At 41.6% G+C, this 22,628-nt stretch overlaps 1 protein-coding gene across 2 annotated transcripts in view; it reads right to left on the reverse strand.

Annotated features, from left to right (window-relative positions):
* CAPRIN2 (caprin family member 2) overlaps nucleotides 1-22,628 on the reverse strand; it is a 211,670-nt gene that overhangs the window by 91,009 nt on the left and 98,033 nt on the right. The window contains exons 14-15 of one of the 2 annotated variants that reach the window (XM_053718795.1): nucleotides 17,339-17,446; nucleotides 16,936-16,962 (exon numbers count right to left, since the gene is read on the reverse strand). In XM_053718795.1, the coding sequence (XP_053574770.1) occupies nucleotides 16,936-16,962; nucleotides 17,339-17,446 (135 nt within the window). The remainder of the gene's footprint in view (nucleotides 1-16,935; nucleotides 16,963-17,338; nucleotides 17,447-22,628) is intronic. The other variant, XM_053718796.1, reaches the window with a different exon arrangement.

Here is a 22,628-nt window from a genome sequence, read left to right on the forward strand (position 1 = left end):
AATAGTCGGCAGTTCCCCCTGTAATCACTGTGTCTGCTGTCAATTAGTGCAGAAAACTAAGACTTTTAGCACGAATACAGGAGTCACATATAAAAACATAATTTATGCTTACCTGATAAATTCCTTTCTCCTGTAGTGTAGTCAGTCCACGGGTCATCCATTACTTATGGGATTATATCTCCTCCCTAACAGGAAGTGCAAGAGGATCACCCAAGCAGAGCTGCTATATAGCTCCTCCCCTCTACGTCAGACCCAGTCATTCGACCAAAACCAAACGAGAAAGGAGAAACTATAGGGTGCAGTGGTGACTGGAGTTTAATTTAAAATTTAGACCTGCCGTAAAAACAGGGCGGGCCGTGGACTGACTACACTACAGTAGAAAGGAATTTATCAGGTAAGCATAAATTATGTTTTCTCCTGTTAAGTGTAGTCAGTCCACGGGTCATCCATTACTTATGGGATACCAATACCAAAGCTAAAAGTACACGGATGACGGGAGGGACAGGCAGGACCTTTACATGGAAGGAACCACTGCCTGAAGAACCTTTCTCCCAAAAACAGCCTCCGAAGAAGCAAAAGTGTCAAATTTGTAAAATTTTGAAAAGGTGTGAAGTGAAGACCAAGTTGCAGCCTTGCAAATCTGTTCAACAGAGGCCTCATTTTTAAAGGCCCAAGTGGAAGCCACAGCTCTGGTAGAATGAGCTGTAATTCTTTCAGGAGGCTGCTGTCCAGCAGTCTCATAGGCTAAACGTATTATGCTACGAAGCCAAAAAGAGAGAGAGGTAGCCGAAGCCTTTTGACCTCTCCTCTGTCCCAAATAAACGACAAACAGGGAAGAAGTATGTCGAAAATCTTTAGTTGCCTGTAAATAGAATTTCAGGGCCCGGACAACGTCCAGATTGAGCAGAAGTCGTTCCTTCTTTGAGGAAGGATTAGGGCACAATGAAGGAACAACAATCTCTTGATTGATATTCTTGTTAGTGACTACCTTAGGTAAGAACCCAGGTTTAGTACGCAGAACTACCTTGTCTGAATGAAAAATCAGATAAGGGGAATCACAATGTAAGGCTGATAACTCAGACTCTTCGAGCCGAGGAAATAGCCATTAGGAACAGAACTTTCCAAGATAACAGCTTGATATCAATGGAATGAAGGGGTTCAAACGGAACACCCTGTAAAACGTTAAGAACTAAGTTTAAGCTCCATGGCGGAGCAACAGTTTTAAACACAGGCTTAATCCTGGCCAAAGCCTGACAAAAAGCCTGAACGTCTGGAACTTCTGACAGACGCTTGTGCAAAAGAATGGACAGAGCTGAGATCTGTCCCTTTAACGAACTAGCAGATAAACCCTTTTCTAAGCCTTCTTGTAGAAAAGACAATATCCTAGGAATCCTGACCTTACTCCATGAGTAACTCTTGGATTCGCACCAAAGTATTTACGCCATATTTTATGGTAAATTTTCCTGGTAACAGGTTTCCTAGCCTGTATTAAGGTATCAATCACTGACTCCGAGAATCCACGCTTTGATAGAATCAAGCATTCAATCTCCAAGCAGTCAGCCTCAGAGAAATTAGATTTGGATGTTTGAAAGGACCCTGAACCAGAAGGTCCTGTCTCAGAGGCAGAGACCATGGTGGACAGGACGACATGTCCACTAGATCTGCATACCAGGTCCTGCGTGGCCACGCAGGCTCTATTAGAATCACCGATGCTCTCTCCTGTTTGATACTGGCAATCAGACGAGGAAGTATCGGGAAGGGTGGAAACACATAAGCCATGTTGAAGACCCAGGGTGCTGTCAGAGCATCTATCAGAACCGCTTCCGGGTCCCTGGATCTTGATCCGTAACAAGGAAGCTTGGCGTTCTGGCGAGACGCCATGAGATCCAGATCTGGTTTGCCCCAACGCCGAAGCAGTTGTGCAAATACCTCCGGGTGAAGTTCCCACTCCCCCGGATGAAAAGTCTGGCGACTTAGGAAATCCGCCTCCCAGATCTCCACGCCTGGGATGTGGATCGCTGACAGGTGGCAAGAGTGAGACTCTGCCCAGCGAATTATCTTTGAGACTTCCATCATCGCTAGGGAACTCCTTGTCCCTCCCTGATGGTTGATGTAAGCCACAGTCGTGATGTTGTCCGACTGGAACCTGATGAACCTCAGAGTTGCTAGCTGAGGCCAAGCCAGAAGAGCATTGAGAACTGCTCTCAATTCCAGAATGTTTATTGGAAGGAGACTCTCCTCCTGAGTCCATAATCCCTGAGCCTTCAGGGAATTCCAGACAGTGCCCCAACCTAGTAGGCTGGCGTCTGTTACAATTGTCAGGTCTGGCCTGCTGAAGGGCATCCCCCTGGACAGATGTGGCCGAGAAAGCCACCATAGAAGAGAATCTCTGGTCTCTTGATCCAGATTCAGCATAGGGGACAAATCTGAGTAATCGCCATTCCACTGACTTAGCATGCACAATTGTAGTGGTCTGAGATGCAGGCGTGCAAAAGGTACTATGTCCATTGCCGCTACCATTAAGCCGATTACCTCCATGCATTGAGCCACTGACGGGTGTTGAATGGAATGAAGGACACGGCAAGCATTTAGAAGTTTTGTTAACCTGTCTTCTGTCAGGTAAATTTTCATTTCTACAGAATGTCGTCTAGGTACGGAGCTACCGAAATTCCTCGCGGTCTTAGTACCGCCAGAAGAGAGCCCAGAACCTTTGTAAAGATTCTTGGTAATGCCTGTCTAGGAAGGCAAATCTTAGGTACCGATAATGATCCTTGTGAATCGGTATGTGAAGGTAGGCATCCTTTAAATCCACTGTGGTCATGTATTGACCCCTTTGGATCATAGGTAAGATTGTCCGAATAGTTTCCATTTTGAACGATTGAACTCTTAGGAATTTGTTTAGGATCTTTAGGTCCAAAATTAATCTGAAGGTTCCCTCTTTTTTGGGAACCACAAACAGATGTGAGTAAAACCCTAGTCCGTGTTCCGACAGCGGAACTGGATGGATCACTCCCATTAGTAAAAGGTCTTGTACACAGCGTAGAAACGCTTCTCTCTTTAGCTGGTTTGCTGACAGCCTTGAAAGATGAAATCTCCCTTTTGGAGGAGAAGCTTAGGGATATCTTCTGGATTTCAGAGATATGATCTGTAACGCCCAGGGATCCTGGACATCTCTTGCCCAAGCCTGGGCGAAGAGAGAAAGTCTGCCCCCCACTAGATCCGTTTCCGGATCGGGGGCCCTCACTTCATGCTGTCTTAGGGGCAGCAGCAGGTTTTCTGGCCTGCTTGCCCTTGTTCCAGGACTGGTTAGGTTTCCAGCCCTGTCTGTAGCGAGCAACAGTTCCTTCCTGCTTTGGAGCTGAGGAAGTTGATGCTGCTCCTGCCTTGAAGTTACGAAAGGCACAAAAATTAGACTGTCTAGCCCTTGGTTTGGCTCTGTCTTGAGGCAGGGCATGACCCTTACCTCCAGTAATGTCAGCGATAATTTCTTTCAAACCGGGCCCGAATAATGTCTGCCCTTTGAAAGGTATGTTAAGCAATTTAGATTTAGAGGTTACATCGGCTGACCAAGATTTAAGCCACAGTGCTCTGCGCGCTTGAATGGCGAATCCTGAATTCTTAGCCGTAAGTTTAATTAAGTGTACTACGGCATCGGAAATAAATTAATTGGCTAGCTTAAGTACTCTAAGCTTGTCTGTAATTTCATCCAATGTAACTGAGTTAATGGTCTCTTCCAGAGACTCAAACCAGAATGCCGCCGCAGCCGTGACAGGCGCAATGCATGCAAGGGGTTGTAATATAAAACCTTGTTGAACAAACATTTTCTTAAGGTAACCCTCTAACTTTTTATCCATTGGATCTGAAAAAGCACAGCTATCCTCCACTGGGATAGTGGTGCGCTTAGCCAGAGTAGAAACTGCTCCCTCCACCTTAGGGACCGTCTGCCATAAGTCCTGTGTGGTGGCGTCTATTGGAAACATTTTTCTAAATATAGGAGGGGGTGAAAAAGGCACACCGGGTCTATCCCACTCCTTGTTAATAATTTCTGTAAGCCTTTTAGGAATAGGAAAAAAGTCAGTACCGCAAAATATTTATCCAGCCTACACATTTTCTCTGGAATTGCAACCGTGTTACAATCATTCAGAGCCGCTAATACCTCCCCTAGCAATACACGGAGGGTCTCAAGCTTAAATTTAAAATTTGAAATGTCTGAGTCCAGTTTACTTGGATCAGATCCGTCATCCACAGAATGAAGCTCTCCGTCCTCATGTTCTGCATATTGTGACGCAGTATCAGACATGGCTCTAATATTATCAGCGCACTCTGTTCTCACCCTAGAGTGATCGCGTTTACCCCTAATTTCTGGCAATTTAGATAATACTTCAGTCATAACATTAGCCATGTCTTGCAAAGTGATTTGTATGGGCCGCCCTGATGTACTTGGCGCCACAATATCACGCACCTCCCGAGCGGGAGACGCAGGTACTGACACGTGAGGAGAGTTAGTCGGCATAACTTCCCCCTCGTTGTCTGGTGAAATTTTCTTTACATGTACACTTTTATTTAAAGTAGCATCAATGCAATTAGTACACAAATTTCTATTGGGCTCCACATTGGCCTTTAAACATATTGCACAAAGAGTTTCCTCTGTGTCAGACATGTTTAACAGACTAGCAATGAAACTAGCAAGCTTGGAAAAAAAACTTTTGAAATAATTTTACAAGCAATATAAAAAACGTTACCGTGCCTTTAAGAAACACTAATAAACTGTCACAGTAGAATTACAATGAACCACATTTGTTATAGCAACCAAATTTTCACAATAAATGCAATAAGTTAGCAAAGGATTGCACCCACCAGCAAATGGATGATTAACCCCTTAATACCCAAAAAACGGATAACAGATATAAAACGTTTTATCACAGTCAAAGCACAGTCTCACAGGTCTGCTGTGAGTGATTACCTCCCTCAAAACTAGTTTTAGAGACCCCTGGGCTCTGTAGAGACGTCCTGGATCATGGAGGAAGGAATAGGAAGACTGAGTGAATTCTTACTGCGCAAGAAAGCGCCAAAATAGGCCCCTCCCACTCATATTATAGCAGTGGGGAAGCTCAGCAAACTGAATTTATTCATAAATAACGACAGCCATGTGGAAAAATAATGCCCAAAAATTTTTTTATCACCAAGTACCTCAGAGAAAAACGATTAACATGCCAGTAAAACGTTTTAAAATAAACTTATGAAATTATACTAATAAGCCTGCTGCTAGTCGCTTACACTGCAGTGGGGGCTCAAATATAAGTTAAATGTACACAGTATTTTCTTAGTGAAGTTCCATTCCCCAGAAATACCTCAGTGTAACATACATATCAGCCTGATACCAGTCGCTATTACTGCATTTAAGGCTGCACTTACATTATATGGGTATTAGCAGTATTTTCTCAGTCAATTCCATTCCTTAGAAAATAATATACTGCAACATACCTCCTTGCATGTGAACCCTGCCCGCTGTCCCCTGATCTGAAGTTACCTCACTCCTCAGAATGGCCGAGAACAGCAAATAGATCTTAGTTACGACCGCTAAGATCATACATAAACTCAGGTAGATTCTTCTTCTAATGCTGCCTGAGAAAAAAAAAAAACACTCCGGTGCTGTTTAAAATAAACTTTTGATTGAAGATATAAAAACTAATTTTAATAACCACAGTCCTCTCACACGTCCTATCTATTAGTTAGGTGCAAGAGAATGACTGGGTATGACGTAGAGGGGAGGAGCTATATAGCAGCTCTGCTTGGGTGATCCTCTTGCACTTCCTGTTAGGGAGGAGATATAATCCCATAAGTAATGGATGACCCGTGGACTGACTACACTTAACAGGAGAAATCAATTCTTTCATTAATTGTTCCACAAAAGGAGTCATATCTTCTCTATTGCTCGTGTAAATGTTTTTATGTGGGTAAAACTTTTAGAGAATTACGCTCCCGCATTACAGAACATAGAGACGATATAAAGGACTTCAATATTGACAGCCCAGTGGCGAGACATTTTGCTCAATTTCACAAATCAAAAATTGATGAACTCCACTTCATTGGAATAGAATCAGTCAAACTGAGCATGCGCGGGGGGGACATTGATAGAATTCTTTTACAAAAAGAAACAAGATGGATGTACAAACTAAACACCCTATCTCCCAATGGCTTAAATGAAAAATTGGAATTTGCTTCCTTTTTAGGCTAATTCCTTATACCTTACTTTGTCTGCACATCTCCATTTATTTCCATATATGTAGAGACTATGGGATCTCAAAAGTAACAAAACAAAAATTGTAAATATATACTACTATGATGAGCTAAAATGCACATATTTGCTGTTAGAGTAATTTGACACACATAACATTATAATTAAGTATTGTCTTTTAAATATTGCACAATGGTGTATTGAAATAAAATTGTTTTTAGCATATCTTGTATATATGATTTGTTGTGGATGTGTGAGTGAGTATCTAAATCATTGAATTGTATCTAATCAATTTCTGCTATGGAATACCTCACCTTGGTTACTTGAGAAGCCCTGAATTTAGCTGTATTTAAAAGTAACAATTGCAAAGACATTGTAACAGCGGCAACTTGTGATTGACATAAATTTCATCAAATGGAAAAGATTCTGGAAACCGGCATCCAATAAAAAGGCTGGTAATCAAGGTGTCGTTAGCACCTGGAAGAAGCTCCATGCTGCACTGACTGAAGGAGCGAAACGAGCGTTTGGACTCGTCGTGCTTGGCAGCCCTTACAGCAGATCCCCTGCTCATCGTGACTTACCCCTGATGTCTGGACACTCCATGAACGAGGCAGCTAGGAGGAGCGACCGCGTGAACAAATACAGGTAGAATATGTTACACCGAATATTACTGTCTTAAAAGAATACAGCACCTGTGAATAAAGACGCATGTTTCTATTGCTCCTCCTATGCTATGCCTTTTAAGCACCAATCGACTCAGTAACTATAGGGGTTCAAGTCTGAAGTAACTGGTCTTTATACACCGGGGACTGTATAACTGCATCCATTTCTTGCATTAACGCTGCACTTATTGGATTACAAATACCTGCAAGTCTTAAACGGACTGTTTTAGGTCTATTTCCCCTGGTGCACCAGATAATAACTTTTTGGCCAGTACTTTATAACACTGCTTTGTGTGGGATCCACTGTATGAATGTGAATGTGTGTATTGTGCATTTGGTTAATAAATATTTATATTGTTTTTGACATACAAGCTTTTTGTAGTGCTTTTATTCAATTTTACAGTCGTGCTGGATTTACCTAGACTTTTGGGAATTTCTTATTGTGAAATCCCCACTTCCTTTTCTATGTTGTTTTCATATGCATCTTTCTAGGAAGCACCTGTTCTCTAGCAAATTTATTAGTGTGCAACTCTCACTTTTTGTGTTTCTTTTGTTTACTAATTCTAAAAGAATGCCAGGAGAATTTATGAGAAGAACACCATGAAATGTAAGTCTTCTAAACTCTATAATAAATCTTTCTAGAGACAGATTTACGAGCTTGTAACAAAGTATTAATCACCGAGTCAGAGAAACCTCTATGACTTAGAACTAAGCGTTCAATTTCCATACCTTCAAATTTAATGATTTGAGATCCTGATGGAAAAACTGACCTTGAGATAGTAGGTCCGGCCGTAACGGAAGTGGCCAAGGCGGGCAACTGGACATCTGAACCAGATCCGCATACCAAAACCTGTGTGGCCATGCTGGAGCCACCAGCAACACGAAAGACTGTTCCATGATGATTTTGGAGATCACTCTTGGAAGGAGAACTAGAGGCGGGAAGATGTAAGCAGGTTGAAAACACCAAGGAAGTGTCAGCGCATCCACTGCTTCCGCCTGAACATCCCTGGACAGGTATCTGGGAAGTTTCTTGTTTAGATGAGAGGCCATGAGATCTCTCTGGAAGACCCACATCTGAACAATCTGAGAAAACACATCTGGATGGAGAGACCAATCCCCTGGATGTAAAGTCTGGCGGCTGAGATAATCCGCCTCCCAATTGTCTACGCCTGGGATATGCACTGCAGAGATTAGACAGGAACTGGATTCCGCCCAGGCATGTATCCGAGATACTTCTTTCATAGCTTGGGGACTGAGTCCCACCCTGCCACTGAAGAGAATGACTGAGACTGAAGGAGCCGGCATGCTGCAACCAATTTTAAATGTCTCTTGTCTGTTAGAGACAGAGTCATGGACACTGAATCTATCTGGAAGCCTAAAAAGGTGACCCTTGTCTCAGGAATCAAGAAACTTTTTGGTAAATTGATCCTCCAACCATGTTTCCGAAGAAACAACACTAGTTGATTCGTGTGAGATTCTGCAATATGTAAAGACTGAGCTAGTACCAAGATATCGTCCAAATAAGGAAACACCACAATACCCTGTTCTCTGATAACAGATAGTAGGGCACCCAGAACCTTTGAAAAGATTCTTGGAGGTGTTGCTAGGCCAAATGTTAGAGCAACAAATTGGTAGTGCTTGTCTAGAAAAGAGAATCTCAGAAACTGAAAGCGTTCTGGATGAATCTGAATATGAAGGTATGCATCCTGCAAGTCTATTGTGGACATATAATGTCCTTGCTGAACAAAAAGGCAGAATAGTCCTTATCTTGAAAATTGGTACTCTTACATAACGATTCAAAATTTTCAGATCCAGAACTGGTCTGAACAAATTCTCTTTGGTACAATGAATAGGTTTGAATAAAACCCCAAACCTTGTTCCTGAGGAGGAACTGGCATGATTACCCCTGAAGACTCCAGGTCTTAAACACACTTCAGAAAAGCCTGAGCTTTTACAGGGATGCGTAAGAGAAAAAATAATCTTCTCACAGGAGGTCTTACTTTGAATCCTATTAGATACCCTTGAGAGACAATGCTCTGAATCCAATGATTTTGGACAGATTTTATCCAAAAATCCTTGAAAAACCTTAATCTGCCCCCTACCAGCTGAGCTGGAATGAGGGCCGCACCTTTATGCGGACTTAGGGGCAGACTTTGGTTTCCTAAATGGCTTGGATTTATTCCAATTTGAGGAAGGCTTCCAATTGGAAGCAGATTCCTTGGGAGGAGGATTGAGTTTGTTCCTTATTCTGACGAAAGGAACGAAAAAACGATTAGAAGCCTTAGATTTACCCATAGGTTTTTTTATCCTGAGGCAAAACAACTCCTTTTCCTCCAGTGATAGTTGAAATAGAATCCAACTGAGAACCAAATAAATTATTACCCTGGAAAGAAAGATAGTAATCTAGATTTAGATGTCATATCAGCATTCCAAGATTTAAGCCACAAAGCTCTTCTAGCTAAAACAGCTAAAGACATGGATCTAACATCAATTTTGATATCAAAAATAAAATGATTAGCATGTTGCAGTAAGCGAACAATGCTAGATATGTCAAAATCCAATTCATGTTGCGCTAAATTTTCCAACCAGAAAGTTGATGCAGCCGCAACATCACCCAAAGAAATAGCAGGTCTGAGAAGATGACCCGAATATAAATAGGAAACTTGAATCTTATCTAAGGAAGGCCTATCTAAAGGATCCCTAAAGGAAGTGCTATCTTCCATAGGAATAGTGGTACGTTTAGCAAGAGTAGAAATAGCCCCATCAACTTTGGGGATCTTTTCCCAAAACTCTATAGATTTTGCTGGTAAAGGATACAATCTCTTAAACCTTGAAGGAATAAAGGAAGTACCTGGTTTATTCCATTCCCTAGAAATCATATCAGAAATAGCCTCAGGAATGGGAAAAACACCTGGGGAAACCACAGGAGGTTTAAAAACAGCATTTAAACGTTTATTAGACTGAAAGTCAATAGGACTGGTTACCTCAATATCCAAAGTAATTAACACTTCTTTTAATAAAGAATGCATATACTCTATTTTAAATAAATAAGTAGATTTGTCAGTGTCAATATCTGAGGAAGGATCTTCTGTTTCAGATAGATCCTCATCAGAAGAGGATGAATTATTATGTTGTTGGTCATTTGAAATTTCATCAACTAAATGAGACGCTTTAAAAGACCTTTTACGTTTATTAGAAGGTGGAAATGAAGACAAAGCCTTCATAATAGAATCAGAAACAAATTCTTTAAAATTTACAGGTATATCATGCCCATTAGAAGTTGAAGGAACTGCAACTGGCAATGTACTATTACTGATAGAAACACTATCTGCATGTAAAAGTTTATCATGACAACTATTACAAATGACATTCGTGGAATAATTTCTACAATTTTACAACAAATGCACTTAGCTTTGGTAGAACCGATGTCAGGCAGCAATGTTCCAGCAGAAACTTCAGAGGCAGGATCAGATTGGGACATCTTGCTCAATGTAAGAGAAAAAAACATATAAAGCAAAATGATCTATTTCCTTAAATGACAGTTTCAGGAATGGGAAAAAATGCAAAAGCATAGGCCTCTTGATAGAAAAGAAAGCAGGAGGTAAACAATGGGGTACTGAAATAATGGAGAAAAATTGGCGCCAAGTATGACGCACAACGTAACGTAAACTTTTTTGGCGCCAAAAATGACCAGAAATGACACACTTGCGTCACTAATGACGCCACCGTGTGAAAGGTCTCGGCGTCACGTATGACGCCGGAAATGACTTGCGTCAAAAACTTATTTTTCTGCGCCAAAAAAGTTTGCGCCAAAAATGACGCAATAAAGTCTAACAGTTGATGCACCCGCGGGCCTAACACCCGCAATTGCAAAAAGTAGTCAAATTGAAAAAAAAGACTAAACCCCAGGTAAGAAATACATTTCTTAAAGTGTTTATATTCCAAAATATGAAACTGACAGTCTGCAGAAGGAAATACATGAACTTGACTCATGGCAAATATAAGTACAATACATATATTTAGAACTTTATATAATTTGCATAAAGTGCCAAACCATAGCTGAGAGTGTCTTAAGTAATGAAAACATACTTACCAAAAGACACCCATCCACATATAGCAGATAGCCAAACCAGTACTAAAACAGTTATTAGTAGAGGTAATGGTAAATTGAGAGTATATCGATCTAAAAAGGGAGGTAGGAGATTAATCTCTACGACCGATAACAGAACCCATGAAAAAGATCCCAGTTAGAGTACAGCAAATGTCAGAGGGACGTGAGGGAGTGTCACCTATTGAATACAATGATTTCTCTGAGAGGAATCAGGCTTCAACAATGCTGAGAAGCGCATATCAACGTAGAAATTTTAGCACAAACTTACTTCATCACCTCCATAGGAGGCAAAGTTTGTAAAACTGAATTGCGGTTGTGGTGAGGGGTGTATTTATAGGCATTTTGAGGTTTGGGAAACTTTGCCCCTCCTGGTAGGATTGTATATCCCATATGTCACTAGCTCATGGACTCTTGCCAATTACATGAAAGAAATATAGGTCAGTAGGTTTAAATTAATGCTTATTAACTTTAATATGTTAGTTGTTTAGCTTAAAAATTTTAACAGAAAGTAATCCTTTAAGGTAACCCTCTAACTTTTTATCCATTGGATCTAAGAAAGCACAACTGTCCTCGACGGGGATAGTAGTACACTTAGCTAGGGTAGACACTGCTCCCTCCACCTTAGGGACCGTTTGCCATAAGTCCCGTGTGGCGGCATCTATTGGAAACAATTTTTTAAAAATAGGAGGGGGAGAGAATGTTACACCTGGTCTATCCCATTCCTTAGTAATAATTTCTGAAAACCTTTTAGGTATTGGAAAAACATCAGCGTAAACAGGCACTGCATAGTATTTATCCAATCTGCACAATTTCTCTGGCACTGCAATGGTGTCACAGTCAGAGTAGCTAAAACCTCCCTGAGCAACACACGGAGGTGTTCAAGCTTAAATTTAAATGTTGCCATATCAGAATCAGGTTGAATCATCTTCTGAGTCAGAATCACCCACAGAAAGAAGCTCTCCTTCCTCAGCTTCTGCATATTGTGAGGGGGTATTAGACATCGCTACTAAAGCGTCAGAGTGCTCTGTATTTCTTCTAACCCCAGAGCTGTCTCGTATTCCTCATAACCCAGGTAGTCTGGATAATACCGCTGACAGTGTATTATCCATGACTGCCGCCATGTCTTGTAAAGTAAACATCATGGGCTTGCTAGATTTACTTGGTGCCTCTTGAGCGTGAGTCCCTTGAGCGGGAGTCAAAGGCTCTGACACGTGGGGCGAGTTAGTCAGCATAACTTCCCCCTTGTCAGATTCCTCTGGTGATAAATCTTTTAAAGACAGAATATGGTCTTTATAACTTAAAGTGAAATGAGTACATTTGGTACACATTCTAAAAAATAAAAACGGTACTGTGCCTTTAAGAAAAATAAAAAAAGGTCAGAATTTGAAAAAAACTGAAAAAAAAGCAGTAAAACCAACGAAATTTTTACAGTGTGTATAATAGGCTAACAGAGCATTGCACCCACTTGCAAATGGATGATTAACCCCTTAGTTTCAAAAACGGATCAAAAAAAACGAAATACTTTTTTTTAACAGTCACAACAAACTGCCACAGCTCTGCTGTGGCCCTACCTTGCCATACAAACGACTTTATAAAGCACCAAAACCCTTCAGAGAGGTCCTATAGCATTCAGGGAACTCCTTCAAGGAAACTGGATGTCTCAGTCTGCAAAAGCTAATGCGCAATTAGGCGCAAAATTAGGCCCCTCCCACTTCCTGTCTACACAGTGAGAGGCCTAACAAACTATCCCTAGGCAAATTTAAGCCAGCCATGTGGAAAAAACTGGGCCCCAATAAAGTTAATCACCAAAAAGCATATAAAAAACGTTTAAGCACTCCCAGCAAACGTTTAATATCTCAACAATTTGAAAAAAAAAAAAAATAAGAGTGTTACCTCTAATAGTAAGCATGATACTAGTCGTTATTAAATCACTAATCAGGCTTACCTTAAATAAATCCGGTATCAACAGCATTTTCTAGCATATACATTTCTCTAGAAAAATTTAGACTGCACATACCTCATAGCAGGATACCCTGCACGCCATTCCCTAAGCTGAAGTTGCCTCTCTTCAGTTATGTGCGAGAACAGCAATGGATCTTAGTTACAACCTGCTAAGATCATTAGAGACCACAAACAGACCTGCCTGAGACCAAAATAGTACAACTCCGGTACCATTTGAAAATAAACTTTTGAATTGAAGAAAAACAACTAAATTACACCACATCTCTCTAACTGCTTCCATGCTTGTCGAGAGCTACAAGAGAATGACTGGAGGTGGCAGTTAGGGGAGGAGCTATATAGACAGCTCTGCTGTGGGTGATCCTCTTGCAGCTTCCTGTTGGGAAGGAGAATATCCCACAAGTAATGGATGATCCGTGGACTGGATACACCTTACAAGAGAAAACAAACAAATCTTTAAGATAACTTTAGATCAACATGCATCGGCTCAAACAGAGCCTGCTGTAAAACAGAACTAGGTTAAGGCTCCAAGGAGGAGCAACAGGTTTAAACACAGGCCTGATTCTGACCAGGGCCTGAACAAAAGCTTGAACATCCGGCAAATCTGCCAATTGTTTGTGCAAAAGAATAGACTGCAGAAATCTGACCCTTCAGAGTACTGACAGACAAACCTCTCTCCAAGCCATCCTGAAGACAAAATTAAGGAAATCTTCACCCGGCTCTAGGAAAAACCCTTATTTCGCACCAATGAAGGGATTTACGCCATACCTTATGGTAAATCTTGAACAAGTTAACAAGCCTGAAGCATAGTATTAATGACCACTTCAGAAAAACCAGGCGTTCGCCAGTCAGCTTCAGAGAATCTAGATTTTGATGGAGGAATGGACCCTGAATTAGATCCTTCCTCAGAGGTAACCAAGGTGGAAGAGATGACATCTTCACTAGATCCTCAAACCAGATCTTGCAAGGCCAGGCAGGAGCCATTAGGATCACAGATGCTCTCTCCTGTTTGATACGAGCAATGACTTGTGGAAGGAGCGCAAACTGAGGAAATAGGTATGCTGCTAGACCAAAATTCCAAGAAACCACCAGAGCATCCATCAGAGCGGCCTGAGGATCTCTTGATCTTAATCCGTACTTTGGAAGCTTGGCGTTCTGATAAGACGCTAACAGATCCAACTCCGGAACCCCCCACCTGAGGGTTATCCTTGAGAACACTTCTGGATGGAGAGCCTGCTCCCGGGGATGAAAAGTCTGCTCAGAAAATCTGCCTCCAATTGTCTACTCCTGGAATGTGGATGGCAGATAGGAGACAACCCGTGAGCTTTTGCCCACTGCTGAATGCGAGTCACCCGTTTCATGGCCAAGGAACTCAAGAGCTCCCCTGGTGGTTGATGTAAGCCATTGAGGTTATTTTGTCAGACTTGAATCTGATAAACCGGACTAAAGATAATTGAGGCCACGCTCTCAAGGCATTGAAGATTTCTCTCAACTCAAATGTTTACGGGAAGAGAAGACTTCTCTTGAGACCACAGGCCCTGAACTTTTAGATAACCCCAAACAGTTACCCAGCCTAACAGGCTGGCATCCATAGTCACAATCACCGAATGTCTCAGGAAGTAAGTGCCCTGAGACAGATGTTCCTGTGAAATCCACTACGAGAGTCTTTTTAGGGGGGGGGGGGGGATCTAGATTTATCCTCTGGGATAAATCTGAATAGTCTCCATTCCATTGACTAAGCATGCAAAACTTCAGTGGCCTCAGATGGAACTGAGCAAAAGGTAATGTTTATGGAAGCCACCATCAGACCAATCACCTTCATGTATTGGGCCACTGATGGACAAAGACTGGAGAGAAAGGCAAGAAGCTTGGATTTTCTGACGTCCTTCAGGAAAATCTTCATGGACAGGGAATCTATGATTATCCCTGGGAAACTCTTGTAGCTGGAACTAGATAACTTTCCCAGATTCACTTTCCACCCATGGGAACGATGAAAGACAACATCTCTGTATGAGATTTTGCTAGTTGAAAAGAGGATGCCTGAACCAAAATGTTGACTAGATAAGGCACCACAGCAACACTCTTTGATCTGATCACTGCCAATAGAGTCCCCAGAACTTTTGTGAATATTCTGTGAGCCATGGCAAGACCAAACTGAAGTGCAACAAACTGGAAATGCTTATGCAAACTTAGGAGGGGAGTCAATATTAAATACTACTGTTGAAGCTATATGTATACACACACGTCCTCTTTAGGAGGAAATGGTGCAGAACCATTAACTAATTAGAATATTAGAAGTGATATCCACTACCAAAAGAAAGACAGGGAATCAAGCACTCTTGTATATAGTTATGTGCAATTCAAACATGTTATGGTGATTGTAATTTTGAATTACAAAACGGCTATTAAAAAAAAAAAAAAAAAAAAAAGTGTGCTTGATTTCCTGTCTTTTGGTAGTGGATATCTGCTATAATTCTCTCCATTTTTGATCTAAAACTGGAAATGCTTGTCCAGAAAGGCAAACCTTAGAAACTGGTGATCCCTATGAATGGGAAGATGTAAATACACATCCTTCAGGTCTATAGTCCTTAACTGACCTTCCTGAACCAATGGAAGAATGGAACGAAGAGTTTCCATTTTGAAGGACGGAGAGTTCCCTCGTTTTACAGTTCACAATAAAAAAATCCTCACCTCTATACCTCAGACTAGCTGAGGAGATCTTACCACACCAGGACTGGAGTTGACAATAGTAAAAGTAGAAGTCTCACACGAACTGCAAATCTGCTGGCAGCCCTGGGAAGCTGAATCCAAATTGGTAGAGAATTACTAGAGCCCCAACATGCAATTGTTTATACACATAGCAGTATAAACCATACATAGGCTATACGCTCCGCTCTCAATGTATACAAGCAGAAGGGCGGTCATGTGATCGACTAGAAATTAAAATGCTCCACTAAAAAAAAGCATGCGATTCAGTCCGACCATAAACACTGACTGAGCGTAAATCTCAACTCTGCACTGATAGCCCAATATCAAAAACAAAGTATACACCGTTATGTTTTTCACATGTGCTATAGACCTTCTATAAAAATCCCTTCAGCCAGTCTATGAAAGAAAAAATGTTGAGGGTTAATTTCCTTTTTATATGAGCCTCATTAAAAATGAGTGCCTGCCAGGCTGCCCAAGTGTTAACTCCTAAAGGTCATATGATCATATGATAATCCACGAGAGGAATTAACCTCCGAAGTGCTGTCCTTCAGTACCTAGAAGGCAAATGCACTTAACTGTGGATCCAGTTGCAGGGCAGGAACAGCTTCTTTAGGTGTGATACACTCAACTCTATCAGGAACCTGAAGAAAAAGAAACCGTAACCAACCCTGGCTTTCCATGAAGGGGAAGCAAAGACAACTTCACCACTTTCGAACTGCTAATAGCCACTCTTACTAAAGAGATTGACATGGACACAGCATAGCCCCAAATCCTTGCTTGCAGGGAAAAGTACTCAAAAGGATTAAATATCTTCAGACACCCAACTTCACACATTGTCCATTGACAAAGGCAAAGAGAATGACTGGGGATTATGGGTAAGGGAAGTTACACTTAACAGCTTTGCTGGGGTGCTCTTTGCCTCCTCTTACTAGCCATGAGTTGAATATCCCACTAATTGGAATGACGTCATAGACTCCATGCCATAGGAAAGAAAGTTTAATTTTGACTATACTATTCCTTGACTTGTGTCCATGCTTTTTCAATATCAGATATCAAGAGAATGAAATAAAAAAATAAAAAATTAGAATGTTTAAAACATGCTGTGAATCATGAAAAAAAAAAAAATTCTATAATTACACACATTCGCTTATATGTAACAGTTAAATTTTGTTTACAATGTGTGTGCAAATGGGTCTCCTACAATGCAATTTTTTAAAAATAAAAAATTAGCAAAATTATACATTTTGATGCTTTACCTGGGCAGTGGTCAATTCTTCAGTTTTCTGTAGAAGGGGGGGAAATAGTAAAGTCTCAGAATCACTAGCAAAATTTTGCAGTTCTTCAAATCTTAAATTGTTGCCATATAATCAAGAATGGCTGAGTGAGCAAAGAGGGCCTTAAATGAACAGATTTTAAAAACTGCTCTTTTGTATGGAGATTTTTATTTTCCTGCGTGAATATGAAGTAAGCCGTTTAGAGTTAAATTAAATGAACCAGTATCAATTATGCTCAATAGCTTTTAGAGATAGTTCCCACAAATGCAGTGTGGGACAGAAAGAACACAGCCAATACGCATTATCAGGCAATTAAAATAACAAAACGGTATGGAGTTGTATAATATTTCAAAATAACCCCCCCCCCCCCCCCCACAGCACTTACATTTGTAGCCTGTGGACCCAGTGATAAAGATTCTGTCGATTCCGGTTCTGATAAACTGTTGCAGGTTAAAATGTGGTGTTCCTCTAATTCAAGTAACAACGAAGACTCCTGGAATAAAAAAAAAATTAAATACAAAATAAATAGCAAAAAAACACAATTTATGCTTCCCTGATAAATTTATTTCTCTTGTGGTGTATCCAGTCCACGGATCATCCATTACTTATGGGATATTCTCCTTCCCAACAGGAAGTTGCAAGAGGACACCCACAGCAGAGCTGCTATATAGCTCCTCCCTTAACTGCCATATCCAGTCATTCGATCGAAACAAGCTGAGAAAGGAGAAACCATAGGGTGCAGTGGTGACTGTAGTTTAATCTAAAATTTTGACCTGCCTTAAAATGACAGGGCGGGCCGTGGACTGGATACACCACAAGAGAAATAAATTTATCAGGTAAGCATAAATTATGTTCTCTTGTAAGGTGTATCCAGTCCACGGATCATCCATTACTTATGGGATACCAATACCAAAGCTAAAGTACACGGATGAAGGCAGGTACCACTGCCTGTAAAACCTCTCTCCCAAAAATAGCCTCCGAAGAAGCAAAAGTATCAAATTTGTAGAATTTGGAAAAAGTATGAAGCGAAGACCAAGTCGCCGCCTTGCAAATCTGTTTAAAAATGAGGCTTCTGTTGAAGGCCCAAGTGGAAGCCACAGCTCTAGTAGAATGAGCTGTAATCCTTTCAGGAGGCTGCTGGCCAGCATTCTCATAGGCTAAGCGGATTATGCTTCTTAGCCAAAAAGAAAGAGGTTGCCGAAGCCTTTTGACCTTTTCTCTGTCCAGAGTAAACAAAGCAGATGTTTGACGAAAATATTTAGTAGCTTGCAAGTAAAACTTTAAAGCACGAACCACGTCCAGATTATGTAAAAGACGTTCCTTCTTTGAAGAAGGATTAGGAAACAATGATGGAACAACAATCTCTTGATTGATATTCTTAGTGGATACCACCTTAGGCAGGTTTTGTACGCAGAACTACCTTATCTGCATGGAAGATCAGATAAGGAGAATCACATTGTAAAGCAGATAACAGACTCTACGAACCGAGGAAATAGCCATCAAAAAGAGAACTTTCCAAGATAAAAGCTTGATATCTATGGAATGAAGAGGTTCAAACGGAACCCCTTGAAGAACTTTAAGAACCAAATTTAAGCTCCATGGGGGAGCAACAGGTTTAAACACAGGCTTGATTCTAACCAACGCCTGAACGTCTGGAACATCCGCCAGACGCTTGTGCAAAAGGACAGTGCAGAGATCTGTCCCTTCAAAGAACTAGCTGATAATCCTTTCTCCAAACCCTCTTGGAGAAAAGATAATATCCTGGGAATCCTAATCTTACTCCATGAGTAACTCTTGGATTCACACCAATAAAGATATTTACGCCATATCTTATGGTAGATTTTCCTGGTAACAGGCTTTCGTGCCTGTATTAAGGTATCAATGACTGACTCGGAGAAAACACGCCTTGATAGAATCAAGCGTTCAATCTCCATGCAGTCAGTCTCAGAGAAATTAGATTTGGACTCTGCCTTTGAGACGAGACCTTCTACTTCAAGGTCCTTTCAATCATCCAAGGTGGAAAGGATGATATGTCCACTAGGTCTGCATAGCAGGTCCTGCGTGGCCACGCAGGCGCTATCAAAATCACTGATGCTCTCTCCTGCTTGATTCTGGCAATCAGTCGAGGGAGCAGAGAAAACTGTGGAAGCTTGGCGTTCTGGCGAGACGCCATGAGATTCAGTTCTGGTTTGCCCCAACGATGAATCAATTGAGCAAACACCTCCGGATGGAGTTCCCACTCCCCCGGATGAAAAGTCTGTCGACTTAGAAATTCTGCCTCCCAGTTCTCTACACCTGGGATATGGATCACTGATAGGTAGCAAGAGTGAATCTCTGCCCAGCGAATTATTTTGGAGACTTATAACATCGCTAAGGAACTCCTTGTTCCCCCTTTATGGTTGATGTAAGCCACAGTCGTGATGTTGTCCGACTGAAATCTGATGAACCTCAGGGTTGTTAACTGAGGCCAAGCCTGAAGAGCATTGAATATTGCCCTCAATTCCAGAATATTTATTGGGAGGAGTTCCTCCTCCTGAGTCCACGATCCATGAGCCTTCAGGGAGATCCAGACTGCACCCCAACCTAGAAGGCTGGCATTTGTCGTTACTATTGTCCAATCTGGCCTGCGAAAGGTCATACCTTTGGACAGATGGACCCGAGAGCCACCTGAGAAGAGAATCTCTGATCTCTTGATCCAGATTTAGTAGAGGGGACAAATCTGTGTAATCCCCATTCCACTGACTGAGCATGCATAGTTGCAGCGGTCTGAGATGTAGGCACGCAAACGGAACTATGTCCATTGCCTCTACCATTAAGCCGATTACCTCCATGCACTGAGCCACCGAAGGAGGCGGAATAGAATGGAGAACACAGCAAGAAGTTTTGATAACCTGGACTCAGTCAGGTAAATTTTCATTTCTACAAAATCTGAGTCCCTAGGAAGGAGACTCTTGTGAGTGGGGACAGAGAACTCTTTTCCTCGTTCACTTTCCACCCCTGCGACCTCAGAAATGCCAGAACTATGTCCGTATGGGACTTGGCAATTTGGAAATTTGACGCCTGTAACAGGATGTTGCCTAGATAAGGGGCCATTGCTATGCCCCGCGGCCTTAGGACTGCCAGAAGCAACCCCAGAACCTTTGTAAAAATTCTTGGGGCTGTAGCTAACCCGAAGGGAAGAGCCACAAACGGTTAATGCCTGTCCAGAGAGGCAAACCTTAGGAACCGATGATCTTTGTGTATTGGAATGTGAAGGTAAGCATCCTTTAGATCCACCGTAGTCATATTGACCCTCCTGGATCATAGGTAGGATGGTCCAAATAGTTTCCATTTTGAATGATGGAACTCTGAGGAATTTGTTTAAGATCTTTAGATCCAAGATTGGTCTGAAGGTTCCCTCTTGGGAACCACAAACAGAATTGAGTAAAATCCCTGTCCCTCCTTTGGAACTGGATGGATCACTCCCATAACTAGGAGGTCTTGCACACAGTGTAAGAATGCCTCTCTTTATCTGGTTGACAGATAATCGTGAAAGGTGAAATCTCCCTTGTGGAGGAGAAGCCTTGAAGTCCAGAAGAAACCCCTGAGATATGATATCTAACGCCCAGGGATCCAGAACATCTCTTGCCCACGCCTGGGCGAAGAGAGAAAGTCTGCCCCCTACTAGATCCGTTACCGGATAGGGGGCCATTCCTTCATGCTGACTTAGAGGCAGCAGCAGGCTTTTTGGCCTGCTTGCCTTTGTTCCAGGACTGGTTAGGTTTCCAGGCCGTCGTCTTGGACTGAGCAAAAGTTCCCTCTTGTTTTGCATTAGAGGAAGTTGATGCTGCACTTGCCTTGAAGTTTCGAAAAGCACGAAAATTAGACTGGCCCTTGATTTGGACCTGTCCTGAGGAAGGGCATGACCTTTACCTCCAGTAATGTCAGCAATAATTTCCTTCAAACCAGGCCCAAATAGGGTCTGCCCCTTGAAGGGAATGTTAAGTAATTTAGACTTTGAAGTCACGTCAGCTGACCAAGATTTGAGCCATAGTGCCCTACGCGCCTGGATGGCAAATCCAGAATTCTTAGCCGTTAGTTTAGTCAAATGAACAATGGCATCAGAAACAAAAGAATTAGTTAGCTTAAGTGCTCTAAGCTTGTTAAGTATGTCCTCCAAAGGAGTCGTCTGTAAAGCCTCTTCCAGAGACTCAAACCAGAACGCCGCAGCAGCAGTGACAGGAGCAATGCATGCAAGGGGCTGCAGGATAAAACCTTGTTGAATAAACATTTTCTTAAGGTAACCCACTAATTTTTTTATCCATAGGATCTGAAAAAGCACAACTGTCCTCGACAGGGATAGTAGTACGCTTTGCTAAAGTAGAAACTGCTCCCTCCACCTTAGGGACCGTTTGCCATAAGTCCCGTGTGGTGGCGTCTATGGGAAACATTTTTCTAAAAATAGGAGGGGGGAAAAAAAACGGCACACCGGGTCTATCCCACCTCTTTATTAATAATTTCTGTAAACATTTTAGGTATTGGAAAAACCTCAGTACACACCGGCACTGCAAAGTATTTATCCAGTCTACACAATTTCTCTGGCACTGCAATTGTGTCAATCATTCAGAGCAGCTAAAACCTCCCTAAGCAAAACACGGAGGTTCTCAAGCTTAAATTTAAAAGTAGAAATATCAGAATCAGGTTTCCCTGAGTCAGAGATATCACCCAGAGACTGAAGCTCTCCTTCCTCAGCATCTGCATATTGTGAGGCAGTATCAGACATGGCTCTTAAAGTGTCTGTATGCTCTGTATTATGCCTAACACCAGAGCTATCACGCTTTCCTCTAAATTCAGGTAGTCTGGCTAATACCGCTGACAGTGTATTATCCATGACTGCCGCCATGTCTTGTAAATTAATCGCTATGGGCGTCCTTGATCGTGAGTCCCTTGAGTGGGAGTCAAAGGGTTTGACACGTGGGGAGAGAGTTAGTCGGCATAACTTCCCCCTGGTCAGAATCCTCTGGTGATAAATTTTTTAAAGATAAAAGCTGATCTTTATTGTTTAAAGTGAAATCAATACATTTAGTACACATTCTCATATGGTGTTCCACCATGGCTTTTAAACATAATGAACAAGGAGTTTCCTCTATGTCAGACATGTTTATACAGACTAGCAATGAGACTAGCAAGCTTGGAAAACACTTTAAATCAAGATAACAAGCAAATATAAGAAATGGTACTGTGCCTTTAAGAGAAACAAATTTTGAAAAAATTTGAAAAACAGTGAAAAAAGGCAGCAACTTAAACAAAGTTTTTACAGCGTATGTAATAGGTTAGCAGAGCATTGCACCCACTTGCAAATGGATGATTAACCCCTTAAAGCAAAAAACTGATTAAAAAAACATTTGATTCGCTTTTTTTTAACAGTCACAACAACTGCCACAGCTCAGCTGTGGCCCTACCTTCCTCAATAAACTACTTTTGAAGCCTTTAGAGCCCTTCAGAGATGTCCTATAGCATGCAGGGGACTGCTGAGGGAAGCCGAATGTCACAGTTTGTAATTTTAACTGCGCAAAAAAAAGCGCTAAAATAGGCCCCTCCCACTCATACTAAAACAGTGGAAAGCCTCAGGAAACAGTTTCTAGACAAAAATCAAGCCAGCCATGTGGAAAAAACTAGGCCCCAATAAGTTATCA

Source organism: Bombina bombina, chromosome 6, assembly GCF_027579735.1.
Source record: "Bombina bombina isolate aBomBom1 chromosome 6, aBomBom1.pri, whole genome shotgun sequence".
Lineage (NCBI taxonomy): Eukaryota > Metazoa > Chordata > Amphibia > Anura > Bombinatoridae > Bombina > Bombina bombina.